General features: G+C 43.8%; 1 protein-coding gene across 3 annotated transcripts in view; it reads right to left on the bottom strand.

Annotated features, from left to right (window-relative positions):
• Positions 1–7,169: 7,169 nt before the first annotated feature.
• SLC6A6 (solute carrier family 6 member 6) overlaps positions 7,170–21,465 on the bottom strand; it is a 263,899-nt gene continuing 249,603 nt past the window's right edge. For 2 of the 3 annotated variants that reach the window (XM_069206292.1, XM_069206293.1), the window contains 2 exons: positions 20,199–20,369; positions 7,170–11,372 (listed from right to left, as the gene is read on the bottom strand). In XM_069206292.1, coding sequence (XP_069062393.1) covers positions 11,232–11,372; positions 20,199–20,369 — 312 coding nt within the window. In that variant the 3' untranslated portion in view covers positions 7,170–11,231. The remainder of the gene's footprint in view (positions 11,373–20,198; positions 20,370–21,465) is intronic. The other variant, XR_011198608.1, reaches the window with a different exon arrangement.

Raw genomic sequence — 21,465 nt, 5'->3', positions numbered from 1 at the left:
CTGTAGGGTGGTATTATTTTAGGGTGATGTAAGAGTATGGCTTTCTTTGGATGCATTGTTGCAGGGGGAAACGCTTAGCCAACGATACGGTTCTAAGTTGTGCACATGCACATTCCAGTGGTTGTCTCTATAGCATGCTTTTGTTGTGATGCACTTGATCTGCCCTTTAAATGGCTCAGTGAGTGAGTCAAACATTTGCCAAGGTAACCTTAGGAGTTTGAATCCTTCCAACCCCGATCCTAAGGTTACAGTGGCATCTGCTGTCATCCTCTTACAAGGATACCTTACAAGACACTCAACTTTGCACCACAGTGAGGAGGTGTGTGTGTGCAGTGCTGTTGTGCATAGAATTTGTATTGGAACATACCCTTTTATCATAAATTCCTATGCCAAAGAAAGGATTCCATGGATTGGAAGTGTGCTGTGCACTGTAGCATACATGCAATGCTGAAAAATGAACACAAGTCCCAGCTTTACACCAGCATGGAGTAGGCATTGCTTTTTGATTCATATGCCAGTAAAACTATAATAGTAGAGCAGAATTTGCAAAGAAATCTGTGGGTGTTTGCACTGATAAACTACAGTAACGCCCAGTTTATGCAAAATTATGCAAAGCAGTACAACGCGGTCATTTGTGCTGAGAAAAGGGATCCTTTCCAACGCGAAATATCTTTTGCTCTAGGTAGTAAATAATATTTGCCTCTTTTCACTTCACGAAAGGAAATTTGGACCACGTTTGCGTTTTCACTTTGCCCTCCTACCAAATAGGCAAAGTAGGCACCAGCCCATGGGCCACGTGACAACAGATCAAAATAATGTTGATTTGATCTTGAAAGAAAATTACAATCTAACTTTCTTAAATTATTTCCAAAAGATATAAAAAAATGAATCAACTCAAAGAAACGAAAAGTTTGCATTAAAGACTTTTAGAGAAAATACTCTATGAATGTAATGTACCCATTAACAACTTAAAGTACATAAACCACGGATATCAGATTCGAATAACAATTGGTTTCTTAAAAGCACATCTGCTGTCAGTTTGTAAAAAAAAAAAAAAAAAAAATCGGTGCAAACTATGTACGTAGTTTGTGTAATAATATTGGTTTATTAAAACTGCTGGTTGGTAAAATTAAAAACATATTAGGAGATAATTTGCTGCGCCACCCCCCACCCCCCCGAAATTTCGACTGCCTAGGGGCCTCCACAGGGTTTAATCTGGCACTGCCTTGTACCTCACCTGTTTTTGATAGGTGCAGGTTATGATGATCTCTGGTTGTTGTGAGCAGCGTACCTATACCACAACAGCTCTTTTGTAGTGCCTTCCTCAAATGTATTGCCTTTCAGGACCACTCACTTGCCACACAGTGAACACTCTTGCTTAGCATATGCAGATAGGATGTTTTAGCTTCTCTTAGGATTGCTTCTATTTTTGGGTCTGTTCTTGTTTTTGCATTAACGCATCTTAACCCATTGTGACACCTTATGCACTCAGACCTTTCTTACTCTCATATGTACAGGCCGACTCCGCTTTCCTTTCGTGAATCACAGCTGCTATGTACGAAATCGGTTTTGGCATATTTTCTAGATGCAGATGGATGCTTCATGGTCATTGTGAATTGATACTGTACTCATTTTGCATATTTAACACAGGTAAATCAGTGGTGTAACAAAGGCCCCTGCAGTGCGGAGGGAGCCCCAAGCTCCAGGTTGCCCCCTCAGCCCAGTACGCTGCCCTGAGACCTCCTGACTGAGTCCGGAGAGGGGGGGGTCCCTCCATGTGCTATGGAGGGGAGCCCCCTTGAGTTTGGTTATGCCTCTGATGTAAATTGTGTAGGCTTTGTAGCGTTGTAATTCACTGTTACCATTCACATATGCTTGCATAGAATCCCTACCAGAAGCTGCGTAGTCCTTGTGAATCACTTGTACCATGGACATGTACGTTTTTCAGTGCTTAATTTGAGGTGGTGGATTCTGGTGCTCTGCACCCGCCACTTAGTTGTCAGCAAAGTGTGACAGTCTACCACATGGTGGCGTTGTTTGTCTAATTTTGAAATTAGCTCAACAAGTGTGTTTAAAATGTCAATATACATTAAATAAAATAATAGCTGCCGCTTAGGTCACTAGTATAGCTTTTGGTGGACTAGAATAGAGTGAATTGTGTTGGTACTGTCATTGGCAACGCTGGCAGAGGCAATAGGGGTGAAGTCTGCAATATTCTCCCAAGAAGGTCCCTGGCACCTATTTTTTTTTTTTAAACCAATCAGGCACTGCGTACAATTGTGATTGCACATTTGTTAGTATTTTGAATGACTTCTACATTGCGCGTTTTGTGTATCTGCTATACACAAGCTGTGTTGTCTTGTTGAGTCGTCGTTACCAATCACACACATTTTTGCATACTTTCTCCAAATAAAATCCATTGCACGCCTAGGACTCTTCGTAAATCAGGTCCTTTGTTAAGTACAAATTCAACCCACGTCACACCTATTCTGAGTGAATGGTTGGATTAAATCTGCGTTTTGGAATTTTGGAGCAACATTATTTTTGTTTGGGCGCTATAGAAATAAAAATATACATAAACACACACGTTTTGTAAACCGAATGAAAACATACAGTTTATGCAATTGGCGGCTAGCAAATTTTCAAGGACAAAGCAGACGACAATTAGTGTCAAATTAGTTTTATTCAGAGTTCGTTTGATTATAAAATCTTCTAAAAATAAAGCAATCTGATGTAAAATATTGTCCTAGTATAAACTTCTTTCTTAAAAATAGGAAGGAACAGCTACAGAGAAGAAGCATTTTCTGATGCAAATATTTTTACAGTACAAAACTAGTATTTGATCCTAAATATAAACAGTGAAGTGATTCTCATATTTCAGTTTTATGCTGATACTTCTAACACAGAGTCTGATTTCTATGTCACTGTTTACAAACGTTTATCTCCTCATTTCAAGTTATCTGGAGAAAATGGTTGAGTTTTTCAGGCACTACGTTTACACTGGACGAATGCACTGCATGGCCACTAACTAGCTCGACACTTGTGGGCACTCCTGCGCTGTGCAGAGGTCAGACATGGCATTCTCTGAGGGCATGTCATGTGCTGTGGTCAAGTACCAATCACACCTTGGGAACATTTCCCCTCTTGTCAATGGGACATGTGTCAATCATACAATATGGACATTCCCTGCAGTGAGGAAGGCCGGGTGCCAGTCATTCCTTGTGTGCTTACCCAGCACTGCCATGAGCAGGAACCAGTGATTCACTGTATGCATTTCCTGCATGGTGAAGTGGGCTGCTATCAATCGTGCATTGTGGGCAATTCCTGCAATGCCAAGCTGCAAGGACCTTTATGGCATTGTGGGCCTGTCGTATACTATGAAAGGGGCAGGTACTAAACGTTCATCGTGGGCATTTCCCCTACTTTAAAGAGGACAGGTACCAATCTTACCTTCCAGACATACACTCGGTGGTAAGTGGGCAGGTACCAAGCATTCACTGTGGGCATTTCCCCTACTTTACAGGGGGCATGTGCCAGTCTCACCTTGCCTTACATACTCGGTGGTAAGTGGGCAGGTTCCAAGCATTCACTGTGGGCATTTCCCCTACTTTACAGGGGGCATGTGCCAGTCTCACCTTGCAGACACATACTCAGTGGTAAGTGGGCAGGTACCAAGCATTCACTGTGGGCATTTCCCCTACTTTACAGGGGGCAGGTGCCAGTCTCACCTTGCAGAACCTCAGTGGTAAGTAGCCAGGTACCAAGGCCCGTATTTATACTCCGTTTGCGCCGAATTTGCGTCGTTTTTTTCGACGCAAATTCGGCGCAAAACTAACGCCAACTAACGCCATATTTATACTATGGCGTTAGAGGCGTCTAGCGCCAAAGTTCCCGGAATGTGCGTCATTTTTTAGCGTGAACCCCTTCCTTGCGTTAATGATATGCAAGGGAGGCGTTCCCGTCTTAAAAAATGACTCCCAGGCCTTTACGTGGTATTTATACTCCCGGGCAAAAGAGACGCCCGGGAGTGGGCGTGGCTAAAAACGGCGCATTTGCGCCGCTTTTTAACGCCTGGGTCAGGCATGGCGTTAAGGGACAAGTGGGCTCAAAATGAGCCCAGAGTGCCCTCCCCTGCCCCCAGGGACCCCCCCTGCCACCCTTGCCCACCCCAGGAGGACACCCAAGGCTGGAGGGACCCACCCCAGGGACATTCAGGTAAGTTCAGGTAAGTATTTTTTTTTTTTTTTTAATAATTTTTTTTGGCATAGGGGGGCCTGATTTGTGCCCCCCTACATGCCACTATGCCCAATGACCATGCCCAGGGGACAGAAGTCCCCTGGGCATGGCCATTGGGCAAGGGGGCATGACTCCTATCTTTACAATGATAGGAGTCATGTTGATGGGGGATGGGCGTCGTTAAAAAATGGCGCAAGTCGGGTTAAGACGATTTTTTTGCCTCAACCTGACTTGCCCCATTTTAAGACGCCCTAACGTCATTTTTGCCCAACGCCGGCGCTGCCTGGTCTACGTGGTTTTTTTCCACGCACACCAGGCAGCGCCGGTCTGCTTGCGCCGGCTAACGCCATTCCATAAATACGGCGCCCGCATGGCGCTTCAGAATGGCGTTAGACGGCGCAAAATTTTTTGACGCTAAACTGCGTTAGCGCAGTTTAGCGTCAAAAAGTATAAATATGGGCCCAAGTATTCACTGGGCACTGTGGAGGGACAGGTAAATTCATACATTGTGAATAAATATATCTTGCACTGGAAGGTGAGTAGTTAATTATTTTTTATGGGAATTTCTTGCACCCTAAAGTACGAAGGTACTATTTTTTTAATGAGTTTGATGTGCACCACCCACATAAGTGCTCTAGACAGTGTCTAGTTGCAACACCTCAATAAATTAGAAAGGAGAAAAAGCAATCAAGGTACTAATCTTACTTTAGGTACATTTCTTTCACTGCGAAATGGGCAGGTACCGATAGCACGTTTTAGGTATTTACTGTTAATTCAACAGGGCAAATAAACTGTGGACGTATCCTGGTCTGCACAGTGAGCAGATGCAATACTTATCTGTAGTTACTTCTTGTAGCATAAGAATTAGGGCAGGGAGCAATACTAAACCGTTGCCACTTCCTGCAGTATGAAGGCTAAGGAAGGCATGAATCCTAAACTAAGGATACTTCCTCGGTGTGAAGTTTGACGGGCATGAATCCTAAACTGTGGGCATTTCCTGCAGTGTGAAGGTTGTGACGGGCATGAATCTTAAACTGGGGGCATTCCCTGCAGTGTGAAGGTCGAGACGGGCATGAATACTAAACTTTGAGCGTTCCTTGCAGGGTGAAGGTTGGGGGAGCAATGAATACTGAACTGTGGGCATTCCCTGCAGTGTGAAGGTTAATGCAGGCATGAATACAAAACTGTGAGCATTTCCTGCAGTGTGAAGGTTGGTGCAGACATGAATACTAAACTGTGAGCATTTCCTGCAGTGTGAAGGTTAATGCAGGCATGAATCTTAAACTATGGGCGTTGCTTGCAGTGTGAAAGTTGCGGCAGCATTGAATACAGAACTGTGGGCATTTCCTTCAGTGTGAAGGTTGGAGCAGGAAGGAATACTAAACTGTGAGCATTTCCTACAGTGTGAAGGTTGGTGCAGGCATGAACACTAAACTGTGGGCATTTGCTGCAGTGTGAAGGTTGGTGTAGGCATGAATCCTAAACTGTGGGCATTCCCTGCAGTGTGAAGGTTGGTGCAGCAACGAATCTTAAACTGTCTGAATTCCTTGCAGTGTGAAGGTTGGGGCAGCAATGAATACTGAACTGTGTGCATTCCTTGCAGTGTGAAGGTTGGTGCAGCAACGAATCTTAAACTGTGGGCGTTGCTTGCAGTGTGAAAGTTGCAGCAGCAATGAATACTGAGCTGTGGGCATTCCCTTCAGTGTGAAGGTCGGAGCAGGCAGGAATACTAAACTGTGAGCATTTCCTGCAGTGTGAAGGTTGGGGCAGGAATGTATCCTAAACTGTGGGCATTTGCTGCAGTGTGAAGGTTGGTGTAGGCATGAATCCTAAACTGTGGGCATTCCTTGCAGTGTGAAGGTTGGGGCAGCAATGAATACTAAACTGTGGACACTTCCTGCAGTGTGAAGGTTGGTGCAGCAACGAATCTTAAACTGTCTGAATTCCTTGCAGTGTGAAGGTTGGGGCTGCAATGAATACGGAACTGTGGGCATTCCCTTCAGTGTGAAGGTTGGAGCAGGCAGGAATACTAAACTGTGAGCATTTCCTGCAGTGTGAAGGTTGGGGCAGGAATGTATCCTAAACTGTGGGAAATTCCTGCAGTGTGAAGTTTGGGGCAGGCATGAATACTCAACTTTGGGAATTTCCAGCAATGTGTGGTGTGGGCCGAGTATGAATCCTAAACTGTGGATTTTCCCTACATCCTAACCCTACCTGCAGGTAATGGTGCACTGTGAATCATGGAAGCACAAATGTTACCCTTAACTAAGAGTATGTTTCTGTACTTAAGAATGTTTTAAACCACTGACATTTCTTCCAGTGTAAACAGGGCAGTCACCAATCCTACTCTGTAAACATTTTCTTCCCTGCACTGTGAAGAGTAAGATACGCACCGATGATGCCCTCTGGACATTTCTCACACTGTGAGGACTTGGCTGCATACTGGTGATACCCTGTGAACATTTCCGGAACTGTGAAGACTGGGGTACTCACCGATGATACTCTGTGGTAGTTTCCTGCACTGTGAAGACTGCAGTACACACTGATGACATGCTATGGGTACTTCTTGCACTGTAAAGAGTAGGGTACGCATGTTACCCTGTTGAAATATCCCACACTGTGAGGACTTGGCTATCCACCAATGATATGCTGTGGGTATTTCTTGCACTGTGAAGACTGGGGTACGAATCAATGCTTTTGTATGGGCACTCCGGCTCTGTGAAAACTGGGATAAGTACTAATGATATCCTATGGGATTTCCCTTCACTGTGTAGGTTGGGGTACGCACCAATGGTATGCTGTGAACATTTTCAGCACTGCAAAGCTACACTGTGGGCATGCCTGCACTGTGAAGGCTAAGCCACACGGAAACGGTGTGCTGTCAACATTTTCTGCAATGTGAAGACAAAACTAACATCATAGTGCAGGAACCACCCACAGCATTGCATACTGTCAGTATTTCTGCACTGTGAAGGCTGAGCTCCACACTAATAGTATGCAATGCTGTGGGTGGTTCCTGCACTATGAAAACTGGGATACGCACCAAGGATACCCTGTGGGCATTTCCTGCACTGTGAAGGCTACGCTACACACCAATGATACCCTGGGATATTTCCCACACTGTGAAGACTGGGGCACACACCAATGATACCCTGGGACATTTCCCACACTGTGAAGGCTAGGGTACACACCAATGATACCCTGGGATATTTCCCACACTGTGAAGACTGGGGCACACACCAATGATACCCTGGGACATTTCCCACACTGTGAAGACCAGGGTGCATACCAATAATACCATGGAACATTTCCTGCACTGTGAAGACCAGGATGCATACCAATAACACCATGGAACATTTCCTGCACTGTGAAGACTGGGGTACACACCAATAACACCATGGGACATTCCTGCGCTGTGAAGGCCAGTGTACACACCAATGACACCCTGAGACGTTTCCTGCACTGTGAAGGCCAGGGTATGCACCAATGATACTCTGGGATATTTCCGGCACTGTGAAATCTGGGGCACACCCCAATGACACCCTAAGACATTTACTGCACTGTGAAGGCTAGGGCACACACCAATAATACAATGGAACATTTCCTGCACTGTGAAGACCAGGATGCATACCAATAACACCATGGAACATTTCCTGCACTGTGAAGACCAGGGTGCATACCAATAACACCATGGAACATTTCCTGCACTGTGAAGACCAGGGTGCATACCAATAACACCATGGGACATTCCTGCACTGTGAAGACTGGGGCACACACCAATGATATCCTGGGGCATTTCGCGCACTGTGAAGGCAGGGGTATGCACCAATGATACCCTGGGATATTTCCTGCAATGTGAAGACAGGGGCACACACACCAATGATACCCTATGAACGTTCCTTGGACTGTGAAGGTTGGGTAAGCAGCAATTATAACATGTGGACATATCCTTCACTGCAAAGTTGCCCATAACTCTATTATTGTGAGCATTCGCTGCACCGCAAATGGGCAGGCACACAATCTGCATTGGGGCCTTTGAAGTTTTGTGAATGGTTTAGGTGAATTTATGCACTCAGAGTTGCAATGCTGTGTAGATGGCAGTTACTCATTCACACTATGTGCATTGCCTGCACTGTAAAGGCAGACAGAATTGTTGGTCCTATCTTGTGCACAGACCCGTGAGTCTCACAAGTCCTGAGCTCTGAAGTGAGCATGCACTGCACACCATGATGAACCATATATATATATATATTATATATATATATATATTTTTTAAACAGTCTTTCTTAGATGACCTCATTTATGAGGCCAAAGGTCAGTAGTTGCTCTGAATATCTACCATGGTTCGCACATCGTTAAATCGTTTTCGGACGAAACCTAACCTGAACAGTGGAAAGTGACATCTATTACAGTAATTAATGGTTAATGAGCAGGTTGAAATAATGCAATTTTAAAGCAATAACTGCATTTGCAAGTGCAATCATCCACGTTACAGGTTTCACACACAAAACATAATTTTCTTATAGCACAGTGACCTTTTTGTTCGCTTTTTAATGTTCTGTAATAGTGAAGGTGGTCTGTGGACATCTGGCAGAGTGTGAACCCCCAGAACACCTTGGTCCGTGTTATTTGCTGTATGCAAATTTCTGCACTTTTCATGGAACTCTAGGACAGGAGATGAACACAGAAGCCAGGTGGGCAGGGGCAGAACTCAAGTGAGTATGTACTTCATTCCACAGGTTGCAAAAACATTTTTAGCTACAATATTTTTGTGTACACACAAATGCTTCTAGGAAATAATTTTTCAAAATAACATTTTGAACGACTGTCTCCAAGAGGACATTTCATTAAACCTTAAAGCAACACATGCCCAAAGGCTTGCATCACCTCTACAAGGATGGCAGCACACCTGTTCAGAACTATGTTTCCACAAAGTTGTCAATGTGCAGAGATAGACTGCTGGAAGTTGTGTAATTGGAGTGAGGCTATATCAGGACAATCTTTTGTGAGAGTTTCATACAATGTGGGTTTGAATATTTCAGTCTTTTACATTTCGTTCCAAAGTGCTTTGGAAGTTACCTCACTTGATCAAAACTGGACTATATATTTAAATACGTCATCCATTGCAGAAAGACTTTGGAAAAGAGTTGCGTTCACCCTGCATCAGTCAAGGGTGGTGTGGTGCATCCATCTTTGAGCATTAACTTTGTCCCATCTGCGTCCTTTTCTGGCCAACATCTATTGCATCATATGGGCTAAAGGATGTCTCAACACTAGAGGTGCATTAGCCCTTCACTTATATAATTGCATTATTAGTGGTCACTGTGCACAAACAGTTTTGTATTTCTTACTGACACGCATGGTGGCCCCACATGGTCAATCATAGAGTCACAGCATTGCTTGTAACGATTACACACCACAAAATTGTAAAGTGCATGATGGTCCGGTCCGCAGGGCATTTACACTAATCTTGGATGCATCTACTTTCAGAAGATAAAAAAAAAAAACTTATGATGTTTGATGACTACCTGCACTGATATGGTTGTAAATGTCTACAAAGTTTGGTGATGTTATTGTTTTGCATGTTTCCTGAAAATTATTTAAATCTACGGTGTTTAGCAGAGTTTGTCAGAGAATACAAGGACAAGTTTCTCTTTTCCCGCAATTTCCTAATTATTCCCTGAAAAGGACCTTTAGGGTCGATTTCTGGACTTTCGACCGAAATTCTGAAATTCTTGGATAACACAGGAGAATCATGGGTTTTACTTCCAGCCTTTTCCCACAAATACTGGCGTTTCCCGAAAATTCCTATTGTCAACTAATAATTCTGACCAGTCCTGACAAGTGGCATGATTAACTTCCATACCATGAAACATGAGTGACTTAGGACTAGTGTTTCTACAGGAGAACCAAGGCATGATCTGCATGTTTCCCTTCCAACAGCATGGACAGGACAACATTTTCAGAGCAGGCCAATTCTCTTCCTCCAGGTAATGAACATTGATTTGCATGGAAATATGACTCAGAACAGTTCTTCTCAAAATGCTCCAGTAGAATGCCACTTGTTAATGAAACATCTACCTCTGTTACCAGCTCTAGCCTGAAGCCAAATTCAGAGAACTCAGGATAAGGACTGACAAGATAAACCCCAGTGCATGTATTTTACACTGTAAATCTGGTCCTACAGGAAATGGGGGAGTGGGACCTGCACAGAGTCCGAGGTGCATGGAGATCTAGTGAAACTAGTCCAGCGCTCACAGCAGCCAGAGTCCGAGATACACAGAGGTCTCATGAAACAGGTCTAGCCCTTATGTGCAGCCACGGTAAGAGATCTATGGAGGTCTGGTAAAACTGGTCCAACCCTCATCAGCAGCCGGAGTCCAACTTGCATAGAGGTCGGTTGAAACTGGTCTAGCCCTTACGTGCAGCTGGAATCTTAGATGCATGAAGTTGTGGTGAAACTGATCCAACCCGCATGGGCAGCAGAGTCTGAGGTGCATGAAGACCTCATGAAACTGATCCAACCCTCATGGGCAGCCAGAGTCCGAGGTGCATGGAGGTGTGGTGAAACTGGTCCAACCCTGATGCGCAGCTGGGGTCTGAGATGAATGGAGGTGTGGTGAAACTGGTCCAACCTTCGTGCAGCTGGAGTCTGAGATGAATGGAGGTCTGGTGAAACTGATCCAACCCTCATGCGCCGCCGGAGTCCGAGATGCATGGTGGGCTAATGAAATTGAACCAGTCCTCGCACAGGACCAGAGTTCGGGATACATAGAGGTCTGATGAAAAGGGTACAACCCTCAACAGTAGCTAGGATCCGAGATGCATGGAGGTTTTGTGAAACTGGTCCAACCCTCAACAGCAGGTGGAGTCCAACATGTGAGTACGTCCAGTGGAACTGGTCTTATCCTCACGTACAGCAAGAATCTAAGGTGGGCAGGGGGCAGTGGAAGCTGGTCTGCACCTCCTCCCACACGATGAAGGGGAGGGAAAAGTCACATCATGGTCTCCACAATGACATGGGTTGGCTTAGAGAAGTCTCCATTTGCTGTTCCGTTGGGGCAGAATGGGGCAGCTGCTTCAGGCTCCTTGGCCCAGCGGTTGACCTCTCGAGGGGCAGCCACTGATTTTATTCTCTGTAACAACAGGAGAAAAGATGTAATTAGAGCGCTGACATGCTACCTTCTGTAACAGAAAAGCACATAATAATCAAATGTTGCCCCATCTCCCTGAGGGCTCCGGTTTGATGACTGTTGTGCAGGCTCATCCGATGTTAGGCACGATCCATCTTCGTTCCCTTAAGATAAAACATGCTTTAAAGCTTTTTACAAAAAGTAAATTGTAAAAAAAACCAATGAAAATTGCGGACTATTAAACTGCAGCTGTTGTTGACAGCTGCTAAACTATGCTGCTAATAAAGGTAATTCCAAAAGTCTCACAAAGAGTTAATGAGATGTATTTGAAAACAATCTCTACAAACACAGGGACAACGGACAATTTCTGAGGGGAGGTGAGTTCAGAGAAACAGAAGATTTCAATTTAGGAAGCGTAAAGTGTCAGAATTAAGGCCCGTATTTATACTTTTTTTGCGCCGCATTTGCGTCGTTTTTTGACGCAAAAACGGCGCAAACTTGCAAAATGCCATTGTATTTTGTAGGTTTGCGCCGTTTAGCGTCAAAAAGCGGCGCAAATGCGGCGCTAAAAAAAGTATAAATACGGGCCTAAGTGACACATTTGGGGCCATATTTATACTTTTTGACGCAAAACTGCGCTAACGCAGTTTTGCGTCAAAAAAATTAGCGCCGGCTAACGCCATTCTGAAGCGCCATGCGGGTGCCGTATTTAATCAATGACGTTAGCCGGCGTTAGCCGCCGGCGCTGCCTGGTGTGCGTGGAAAAAAACGACGTACACCAGGCAGCGCCGGCGTAGGGGGATATGGGGCTTGGGCGTCAAAAAATGGGGCAAGTCAGGTTGAGGCAAATTTTTCGCCTCAACCCGATTTGCGCCATTTTTTTCGACTCCCAACCCCCATAGAAATGACTCCTGTCTCAGCAAAGAGAGGAGTCATGCCCCCTTGCCCAATGGCCATGCCCAGGGGACTTCTGTCCCCTGGGCATGGTCATTGGGCATAGTGGCATGTAGGGGGGCACAAATCAGGCCCCCCTATGCCACAAAAAAAAAAATGACTTACCTGAACTTACCTTAATGTCCCTGGGATGGGTCCCTCCAGCCTTGGGTGTCCTCCTAGGGTGGGCAAGGGTGACAGGGGGTGTCCCTTGGGGCATGGGAGGGCACCTCTGGGCTCCTTCAGAGCCCACAGGTCCCTTAGCGCCTGCCTTTTGCAGGCGCTAAAAAACGGCGCAAAAGCGGGCGTACGTCATTTTATTTGACCCGCCCACTCCCGGGCGTGAATTTTGCCCGGGAGTGTAAATACGGCGCACATGCCTCAGAGTCAATTTTTTAGACGTCAACGCCTACCTTGCATATCATTAAAGCAAAGTAGGTGTCCACACTAAAAAATGACGCAAACTCAAAGGACTTTGGCGCTAGACGAGTCTAACGCCAAAGTATAAATATGGAGTTAGTTTTGCGTCGGAATTGCGTCAAAAAAATGACGCAATCCCGGCGCAAACGGAGTATAAATATGCCCCATGATAATGTAGGAGTTTCCTGATTGCACAGAAATATTTCTGTATATGTTGTTCTTGCTTAGTAACTATCAATGGTTTGCATCTCCATCCATATGTAATGCCAACCCTTGGGATCATATTTTATGTACTTGGGACTCAGAAAGCAGTGTTCAGAAAAATCGGGGTCTCATTTTTTCACCACTCTATTTTATTCCTGCTTCTTTCACATTGTGATATTAATAATTGACACTGGATCGATTCTGAAAACACCTTGGCTGGAAATTGGAAGTTTTTAACGCTTGTGGATTTGTCAAATAATTCCACTTTTACTCCTAGGAGGCTGCCACTTCCACGTGTTCATATTAGTACTGACATGCATAGCCATGTACACATATGGAAATGTGCATGTATACTCTTCTATGTGAGAATATTTCGTGCTGAAGTGCATTTACACATCCCACTTTTTCTTTTGTCTGTTTCTCAACAGGGGACAAACGTTTCCCAGTAGAGGTAACCCCTGTTCCTGTATCGCCACCAATTGTAAGGGTGTCCCCTCTCATTCCGATCCTGCAAGTGGATTTATCCCTGCTGTTGCCAGAAGTAAACCTCTGACCATTTACAAGATTGCAAAATAAATGCAAACAATTTTTGAATAGCCATCAATCTGCTAGTTTTGGATTTGATTTTTACTAGGATTTTTAAAAGGATCCACCAGGGAATATTCACAAACAACCCATAAGAGCCAATTTGATCAAAGGGAACTGTAAACACAATAGTTGTAAAGCCGATTTGTGATTTAAAATTTACACAATGCCTTGTTCCATGAAATAGAAGTGGAAATGTGCACGCTTAAATGAAGCTATTTCGAAATCTTTTATACTTAGTTGTGCACACATTTCGTTGAATTTAGCCCAATCCCTGTTGCATAAATATTCTTAATCTATAAGGCCCAAATGTCATATACATTTAACTTTATTCGTTTCAAGTAATCAGTACTCGTGGACCTCAGAGTATGTCTGCAACACTAGACAATTTTTCTGATCAGCTACAGGATACAAGGTATTGCTGTTTTAAACATACACAGTACAGTCCTCTGAGGACTTATCTGACTTGTTATGTGCTTAATTCTAATTATAAATCGATACTTCTAGCCCACCATGGAAGCGATTCTAGTGTCATGCCCTGACTCACCGCTAGATGCCCCTGCTGCTCCACCATGTAATCGTTCAGCAGTGACACTTTGGCCAGGGAAACATGGTATAGATGCTGTAAATGGACCACCATCGTAAGCCATAGATAGTTGAAACAGATATTTGCCTAAACTTTCACAATCTCACAGGACCTCTGAATGAACTGAATTAGCAAAACGTGGCAGTTTATATCTCCAAGAGAAGGAGAGGACTTGGAAGAGGGAGTGGACCGTCATTTGTGAAATGAGAAAGGCAGAAGTGCTTGTGCCAATAAAGGAATGTCCATTTCTTCTTCACCAGTGCAACAGACTTTGTGGAAAGTGTCATGTGTGAAACTTTCATGGCTCTCAAAGAAGGCGGGGCTGTGTTTCTGAGGGTTCAAAGGTTATGTGAAAGAGAAGGAGCTAGTCTGCACAGCTGCATGTTCGAGTGAATTTTAACTTCTTCAGTGGCACAATATGAGGTTCAACTGTGAGTAAATAAGATTATTTATTGTACTTTTTTACATTATCACTAGGATACCAACATGCAGAGATTTCAGGGGCTCTGAATTTCTCTTTCAATCTGCAGAATTATATTTGTAAGTTAAATACCTACATTTGTGTGGCTTGTAAAAACCGACCGAGTACATTCAAAATGTTAGACAAACCTATGATTGTCTTTTAATACCTTTACTATGTAAATGAAACGTGGATTACTTACATAGACTGTTGCCATTAGTCCAACAAGAGTTAATGAATCATGATTTGAAGTATACATCTAGGAACTTAGGCCCATATTTATTCTTTTTTAGCGCCTCATTTGCACCACTTTTCGACGCAAAAACAGCGCAAACTTACAAAATACAATTGTATTTTGCAAGTTTGCGCCACTTTAGCGTAAAAAAAATGAAGTAAATGTGGTGCTAAAAAAGTATAAATATGGGCCTCCTTTACTATTTTTCCATGCAACGCAGTGCATTTCTGCTGTTTCCTACCGCTGGATTACTGTGTGCTGCCTTGCACTAAGGCAGGTATCCTAGCACCATGACAGACAGGAGTGTTTTAAGGGTCACCTTCTTGCACAAAAGCAATCCTTAACAGCATTTTCCTCCTTGCATGAGTGCTGCAAAATGCAGCAAACGTGGAAAGAGGAAATAACGAGGAGAATGGTGAAGGAATAGCATTTTGATGCATTTTCAGGTTTAAATGTCTTAGTAAATCTAGGAATGTGCCAAAATCCATGGGTAGAAGCATGGGAACGCCCATATTCCGCCTACAGAATGTTTTCGCAAAGTAAGGCAGCGCTGTGCACTGCCTTGCGTTATTTGTATTTACTGAAAGAGGCAAAGTCACGCAAGCTGGCTTAGCGTGGCTTAGTGACTAAGCAATGATTTTGTGTTGCAGCTGTGCCACAAAAGTGACACAACACCAATGCAAAATCTTAGTAAATCTGCCCCCTAATCTCTAAGTAGCGGACTGGGCACGAGTCGAATGGATTAATTGGGCAAATTCACGGGGCTGCTGAAATGTCTGGAGTGCGGCTCAACCTCATTGTGCTGCCATTAGTTCACCTACAGAGGCCTATTTCTGCAATGTTCATGTATTTTGCTGAACGGGGCCCTGCAAAATGCAGGACCCGGAGAAAATACCATAATCTATAGTGTTTGGCAAATGTGTGCATTGAGGGAGGTTAATGTATATGAGGTACAGTCCATGCTGTTTTTGTACCCCTATAATAGCTAAATTGGATGCGAAGAGTATTATGCTAAACAAAGTAGCCAGCTCCCAGCACATATGTGGCACAAGGCGTCTACTTTCAACTGTGACAAATACCATAGATCAGGTTTCCACACACTTACTAGTATGCTTTGGTCAGGTTGCAGTATCCACGACACATTTTATACAACTGATATGGATGTATGGATTTCACATCCTCGTAACATACCATATATGTGATATTAATCTGTGTGCTGTATCAGTTAGGTATATTCACTACGCTTGGGAGGGACCTTTATTTATGTGGTGGTAACAGGGCAGCTCAATCACAGCAGCAACAGCCCAGGTCATCACTGGGGGGGGGGGATGGATGTCAGCGGCGTCTAGCATGTAGGCAGAGTGGTGGGGTGGCAAATGTGGTGTGGATGCGTGCATTCATGCAAGGTGATGGTGTGTGTAAAACATTTTTTTAAAACCTTACCTTGCTTGCTGCACGACGTCCAACATCCTCCTTGCTCCAGTCTTCTCAGGCTCCAGCAAACTCCCTTAAGCAATCCTGGTGCTGCTCTCATGCTGATAACCAGCATGAGAGAGCACTAGGATTGGAAGGAGTAGCCTCTCTCAGCACTCTCAAGAGCGCCGGAGGTCTGTGCTTTCTCTAATCCAGCTGTCCTAAAACAGCTGGGTTAGAGAATTTTAAATGTGCAAGTTTGGCTGGCCATCGCAAGACGGCCGGCCAAAGGGACATGCACACTTTAAACTATGCACAGCACGCTGCTGCCACTCTACAACAGTGGCCCTGCCCCGTCCTGACACTCGGTTCAAGACAGGAGGATGGAAAATAAAACGGTAATTAACTTTATTACCATTTTATTTTTCATCCCTGGCGGCATTTTAGGTAGAGGGGTGATGCTCCTCCATCCTAATGGAGGAGCCGCTCCTGCTAGATGCTACTGCATTCATATATGTAAGTGACCCTTGCAACTATAGGGACAAAAATCGCTATTCAATGCCCATATCAGTGTCTGGCGCCATCTAGTGGATTAAAACATACTTGATGTCGTGAATAAACATTCAGCACTTGCTTCAAAATGTATAGAAAAGAGATGTTGAACAACGATTGTGACGCCCTGAAAAAGCTTGATGCCTGGGAAATATTGCCCCATCTTGCCCCCGCCTTCTGACGGCCCTCAAGACCTGCGACCTTTTTTCCCCACTTTCAGTGGCAATTTAGCATAAGGCAACTACGGGACCCAGGATAAACTCAGCAGAGAGGTAAACAAGCATTTTGCTAGTCTACTTTCCAGGGTTGTGCAAATGGGGACACCATGATGCATCCCGTATGGTGGGAAGTGCACCGAGTCCCACTCCACCAGACAGCTGCCCCACAGTACCCCCCCTGATTCATATGCAACATCTAATTGCAATGGGTGGCCAGAGTGGAAACAGCCTGCTCTGCCCTTATCCTCATCCACCCTGGAATAAATGTTTTGTGTAATTCTTTGTTTTATTGTAAGATAGCTTTATAAATCAGACCTAACCCCAGGGGGTAGCGGTCCACTCTGCGGATGTGTAGACAACACAGGCCGCTATGTGCGAGTTATCTTAATACGTCCACCTGGGCATTTCCACCAGACTGATGAAAAATCTCTCCTCTAATCTGACCCCCGTGATTTGTGATGAGATGGAAATGATCACAGGTGTGTAGGGTTCAAATTGTGTGATAACTAAGAACCACCACAGACATTTAGGTGCCTTCACAAAAGAATATATGCAAACTGTCTAAACCAGTGATCTTCAAACTCAGGAGAACGCACCCCTCCCCCCAACCCGAGGAGGAGAGGGGAGAACTGATTTCAATGTGGTTCACGAGGCTCTAGTTCAGGGCAGCTTTTATTATGCCTCTGGGCAACAGCGAAAAACACAAGACTGACAACACAATTTTTTTAGTAAAGGAAAAAGTGTCAGTGAGCCACTCTGTAGCCGTAGTACTGGACCTTTAGTAACAGTCTTTTGTCACTTCAAGTCGTGGATGGGAGCAAGAGTCATAACTCTCAAAGTTCCTCCCACACCACACTTCTGATAAAAGATCATATTGTAGATACTTTTACAATTTTAGGGAGACTTGGATGAAGACTGACAAGGTGTATGATTACACTTTTTAAAGGGGACAGCTTAACACACCTGCAATGTCTGACTTGTTAAATATTCTCAGAGCTGCCATTTTTTTCATTTAAAAATAGTTTGTTTTTTTTTAAGGAAAGCCACTCATAGTAAAGCATCAGAATACAAGTTGTGAACATTAAAAACATGGGCGATTATACAGTATCTGATGTGTGAAAAAAGACATTAGACAATACAAGTGATACTTATACGAAATATGCGAGGTAACTAACATTGCAAAAACATCAAAACTACCAAAAACGTATAATAAAGGCATGAGTATCAAGATGACGTTTGCAAACAATGTTCTGAGAGTGTTGTTAACGTCATGGTATGTTTGTACTGTCATGTTGAAAGCGTAGAATGAAAAATAATAATAATCGAAAAGAGGGAGAAAAGAACACAGAAGAAGGGAAGAAAAAAAGGGATAGAGTCAGCATCATGTGTGATATCAGGGCTAAAGGCTGCATGAAAGTCAGGGCAGGCAGGCATCAAACAACAAATTACACATTGGGATTGTCGGAAGTAGTTACTGCAGGTAACGGTCGAGCATCCCATAGATTTCTACTAGAAGAGGAGAGAGCCTTCCAAAAACATGCACTGTTTGTGCTTCTAATGAAACAGATCCATGCTCACAGGTTTGGAAGAGGGCGTTTGGAGAGCTCTTCCATTCATAAAATGATTGCTTTGGTGCCTATAGCTAATGGTAGGCCAGAAGTCAGAAACCGGAAGTGTATCTATTTGCGAGGATAGATGTATACGCAAGAATGCCGTGGCTGAATCAACGGTAAGGTGTGATTTGAAAATATTCTGGCCCAAATTTAAGAAGGGCCTAGCGCCAACTATCACCACATTAGCATCATGTTTTTATGCTAATGTGGCGATAGTGTGGCAAAAACGCTGTGCCATATTTACAAAGTGGTGCAATGCACGCATTGCGCTATTTGTAAAACCCTTGGACCACATTATACCAGCCTCAGGCATAATGTATGCAAGGGGGGCCCACAAAAATAGCGCAGTGGAATCTGTGAGATTCCACTGCACCACTTTTAGCTGCATTTTTAACACCGGCACAGAGCAGACGTTAAAAGGAGACACACCATTATTTTTAATGGGCCTCTATGTACTTTGCAGGATTAGCACCAACATTTTTGGCACTCATCCTGCAAAGTACAACAATAGCGTAAAAAATTAGGACGCTATTATCCCTAATCTGCGCCATATGTTAAATACGGTGCACACATGGTGGCGTTAGGGGGGTGCAATGGGCCGCAAGAAAAGTGACGCTTCGTGACATGAAGCGCCCATTTTCTTAAATCTGGGCCTCTGTATTGCCGTTTATATTTGATGCTAAATGATGCAAATGTATTTACAATTAATAACATATGTGTGATATTTAAGGCTACAGCTCCATTTGATTAAAAGACCCAGTCTACTAAATTTCATGGGAGTCCAGTATACATTCTGGATAACCCATAATCTCATTTGTGAAAAGGCTGAGGTTATCTCTAAGCTCCACAGTTTTATAGAATAACTGTGAAAAAATATGTTTGTCATTCTAGGGGGCCCAATGAAGTTTGCACCCTGAGAAAGTTTGAAGACCCTTGCCGTAAATCAAACATATTATGAAGTAAAGATCCCTACACAGAATAGAATACATCGTGGCTGCTATGTGACCTCTCATGGAGTCATGTTCTAAAATATAACATGCTTAGCTTTACTCAGTGCTTAATTTGTAAATAATACGTGCTGGTGCCCAAAGCTCTCCTCTGATATATGCGGCTGCTGCAATTAAATGTGCGAGCACGGAATACTGAGGGAATGTAATCTTGAAGCCATCTCGGGCCTCTTTAATCCATTTACAGACACTCCCTGCCCCTTCAGCTCACTCTTGCAGCTTTCTGCTTTGTGACGCTTTTTCGTTTTTCCCTTTCTCCGTCTTTCCCATATGTGTCTTTTGCTCGCAGTAAATGCTTGAGGCAGAAAAATAAGTGCCAGCCCTCAAAAATAAGTGCCAATGCCCAGCACCGGAAACCACTGGCTCAAAATAAGCACTGGCTTTACTGCAAAATTAATGTAGGAGCTCCATTGATGTTGACATAATGGTTTGCTTCAAGCAAGGGTCGGTTCACAGGCGTAGTCCTGTAATCTTCACCAAACCCTATACCTCAGGGTATCTGGCATTGTTTGCATCTTCAGATGTGAGGTCCTCTCGTCAAAGACATTCAAGGACTGCTTATGCACTTTCGCTTCATTTACGGTCCTTGGAGTGCACCCTTACCTCAATGAGTGATCCTTTGGACTGCACAATGCGGATGACCATGACCATCGGGATGCAGATCATGGAGGAGAGCGCCAGGCACCACCCCAGGCCGATCGCCCAGTCAGGATACGTGTAGGTCTTGTTGTACGTCAGGGGTGTGTATTTGACCAGGGAAAAGACAAAGCAAGCCTAAAAAACAAAAGTGGAGGAAGAATGTTCTTTATTAAGGCAATGCCAGCAGATGAAGGTGTAGAAAATCCAAGCATTGTTGCAATTCTGTAATATCTTATATGTCAGGATTCCAGCTCCCGGCAGTAAACGCGTTCACATTTTTAGCAGCCAGAAGCTATTTCATTGGCTACTCACCTAACCTCAGATCACTGTCCTACTGACAGTCTAACTTTCAAAGGCTTGAATGTCCCTGGCCACAGAAAGACCACAGTAGGGTGTCACGCTGCTCCACCAGCGAAGCTCTGGCACTACAATCATGCCTTCCTTGATTATACCACCAGAGATTTGGTTAAATCATTTACAAATAAAAGGTTCCAATGGACTATTTCTTAAAAAACAACGTTCCAACGACCTATTTCTTAAGAAAGAGGTTGGTATTCATGTTTACTTGGCAGATATGCATAAAGTGTTAATTTAGATTCACACTCCACCTGTTGTCAACAGGGAGCGGGGGTAATTTACCTGAGTGGAGGCACTACTGGGGATACACTCATGCAAAAGGACATTACCTACCTTAAATGTGCCACCCAGTGTAAGAAAGGGCAGACATATTTACCCAGTTCTGCATTGCTAACAATCACCAACAATAGGCATTCTGGAATGTTCCATTGTTTGATGATGTCAACTTAGGTTTTGAGTTGTATTATGACATCATTTACTAGGTGACCCCTTTAACAACATTGTTTACATCTAGCTGTTAGGCAGAATCAGGAGATTCATCTACACAGACAGAAGTGGTGCAACAGCCATGAGAAAAGAATGATACTGAATGTGGCGAGTGAGGTGATAATAGTGGCTAAAACACACAAGCGACAATCACATTAACGATGTTATACCACTCAGGCAGTCGTTTTACAATTCAAGCTTATAATGCATGGAAGATTTGCATATGAACCTGCAGTAGGTGTGGCCTGATATTGGGTTCTTCTTCAGCACATTCAACTTATTGACATCTTTTTCAATACTTCTGTAACATTATCCTGCAGATAATGCTGTGGTAATATTTGTAAATTTGTGGAGCTTGCAACATGAAAAGGGGTTCAATGAAATAATG

The sequence above is a fragment of the Pleurodeles waltl genome, chromosome 9 (genome assembly GCF_031143425.1).
Source record: "Pleurodeles waltl isolate 20211129_DDA chromosome 9, aPleWal1.hap1.20221129, whole genome shotgun sequence".
NCBI lineage: Eukaryota > Metazoa > Chordata > Amphibia > Caudata > Salamandridae > Pleurodeles > Pleurodeles waltl.
The sequence above is the reverse complement of the archived record's forward strand: the minus strand, read 5'-3'. Positions and strand labels throughout refer to the sequence as shown.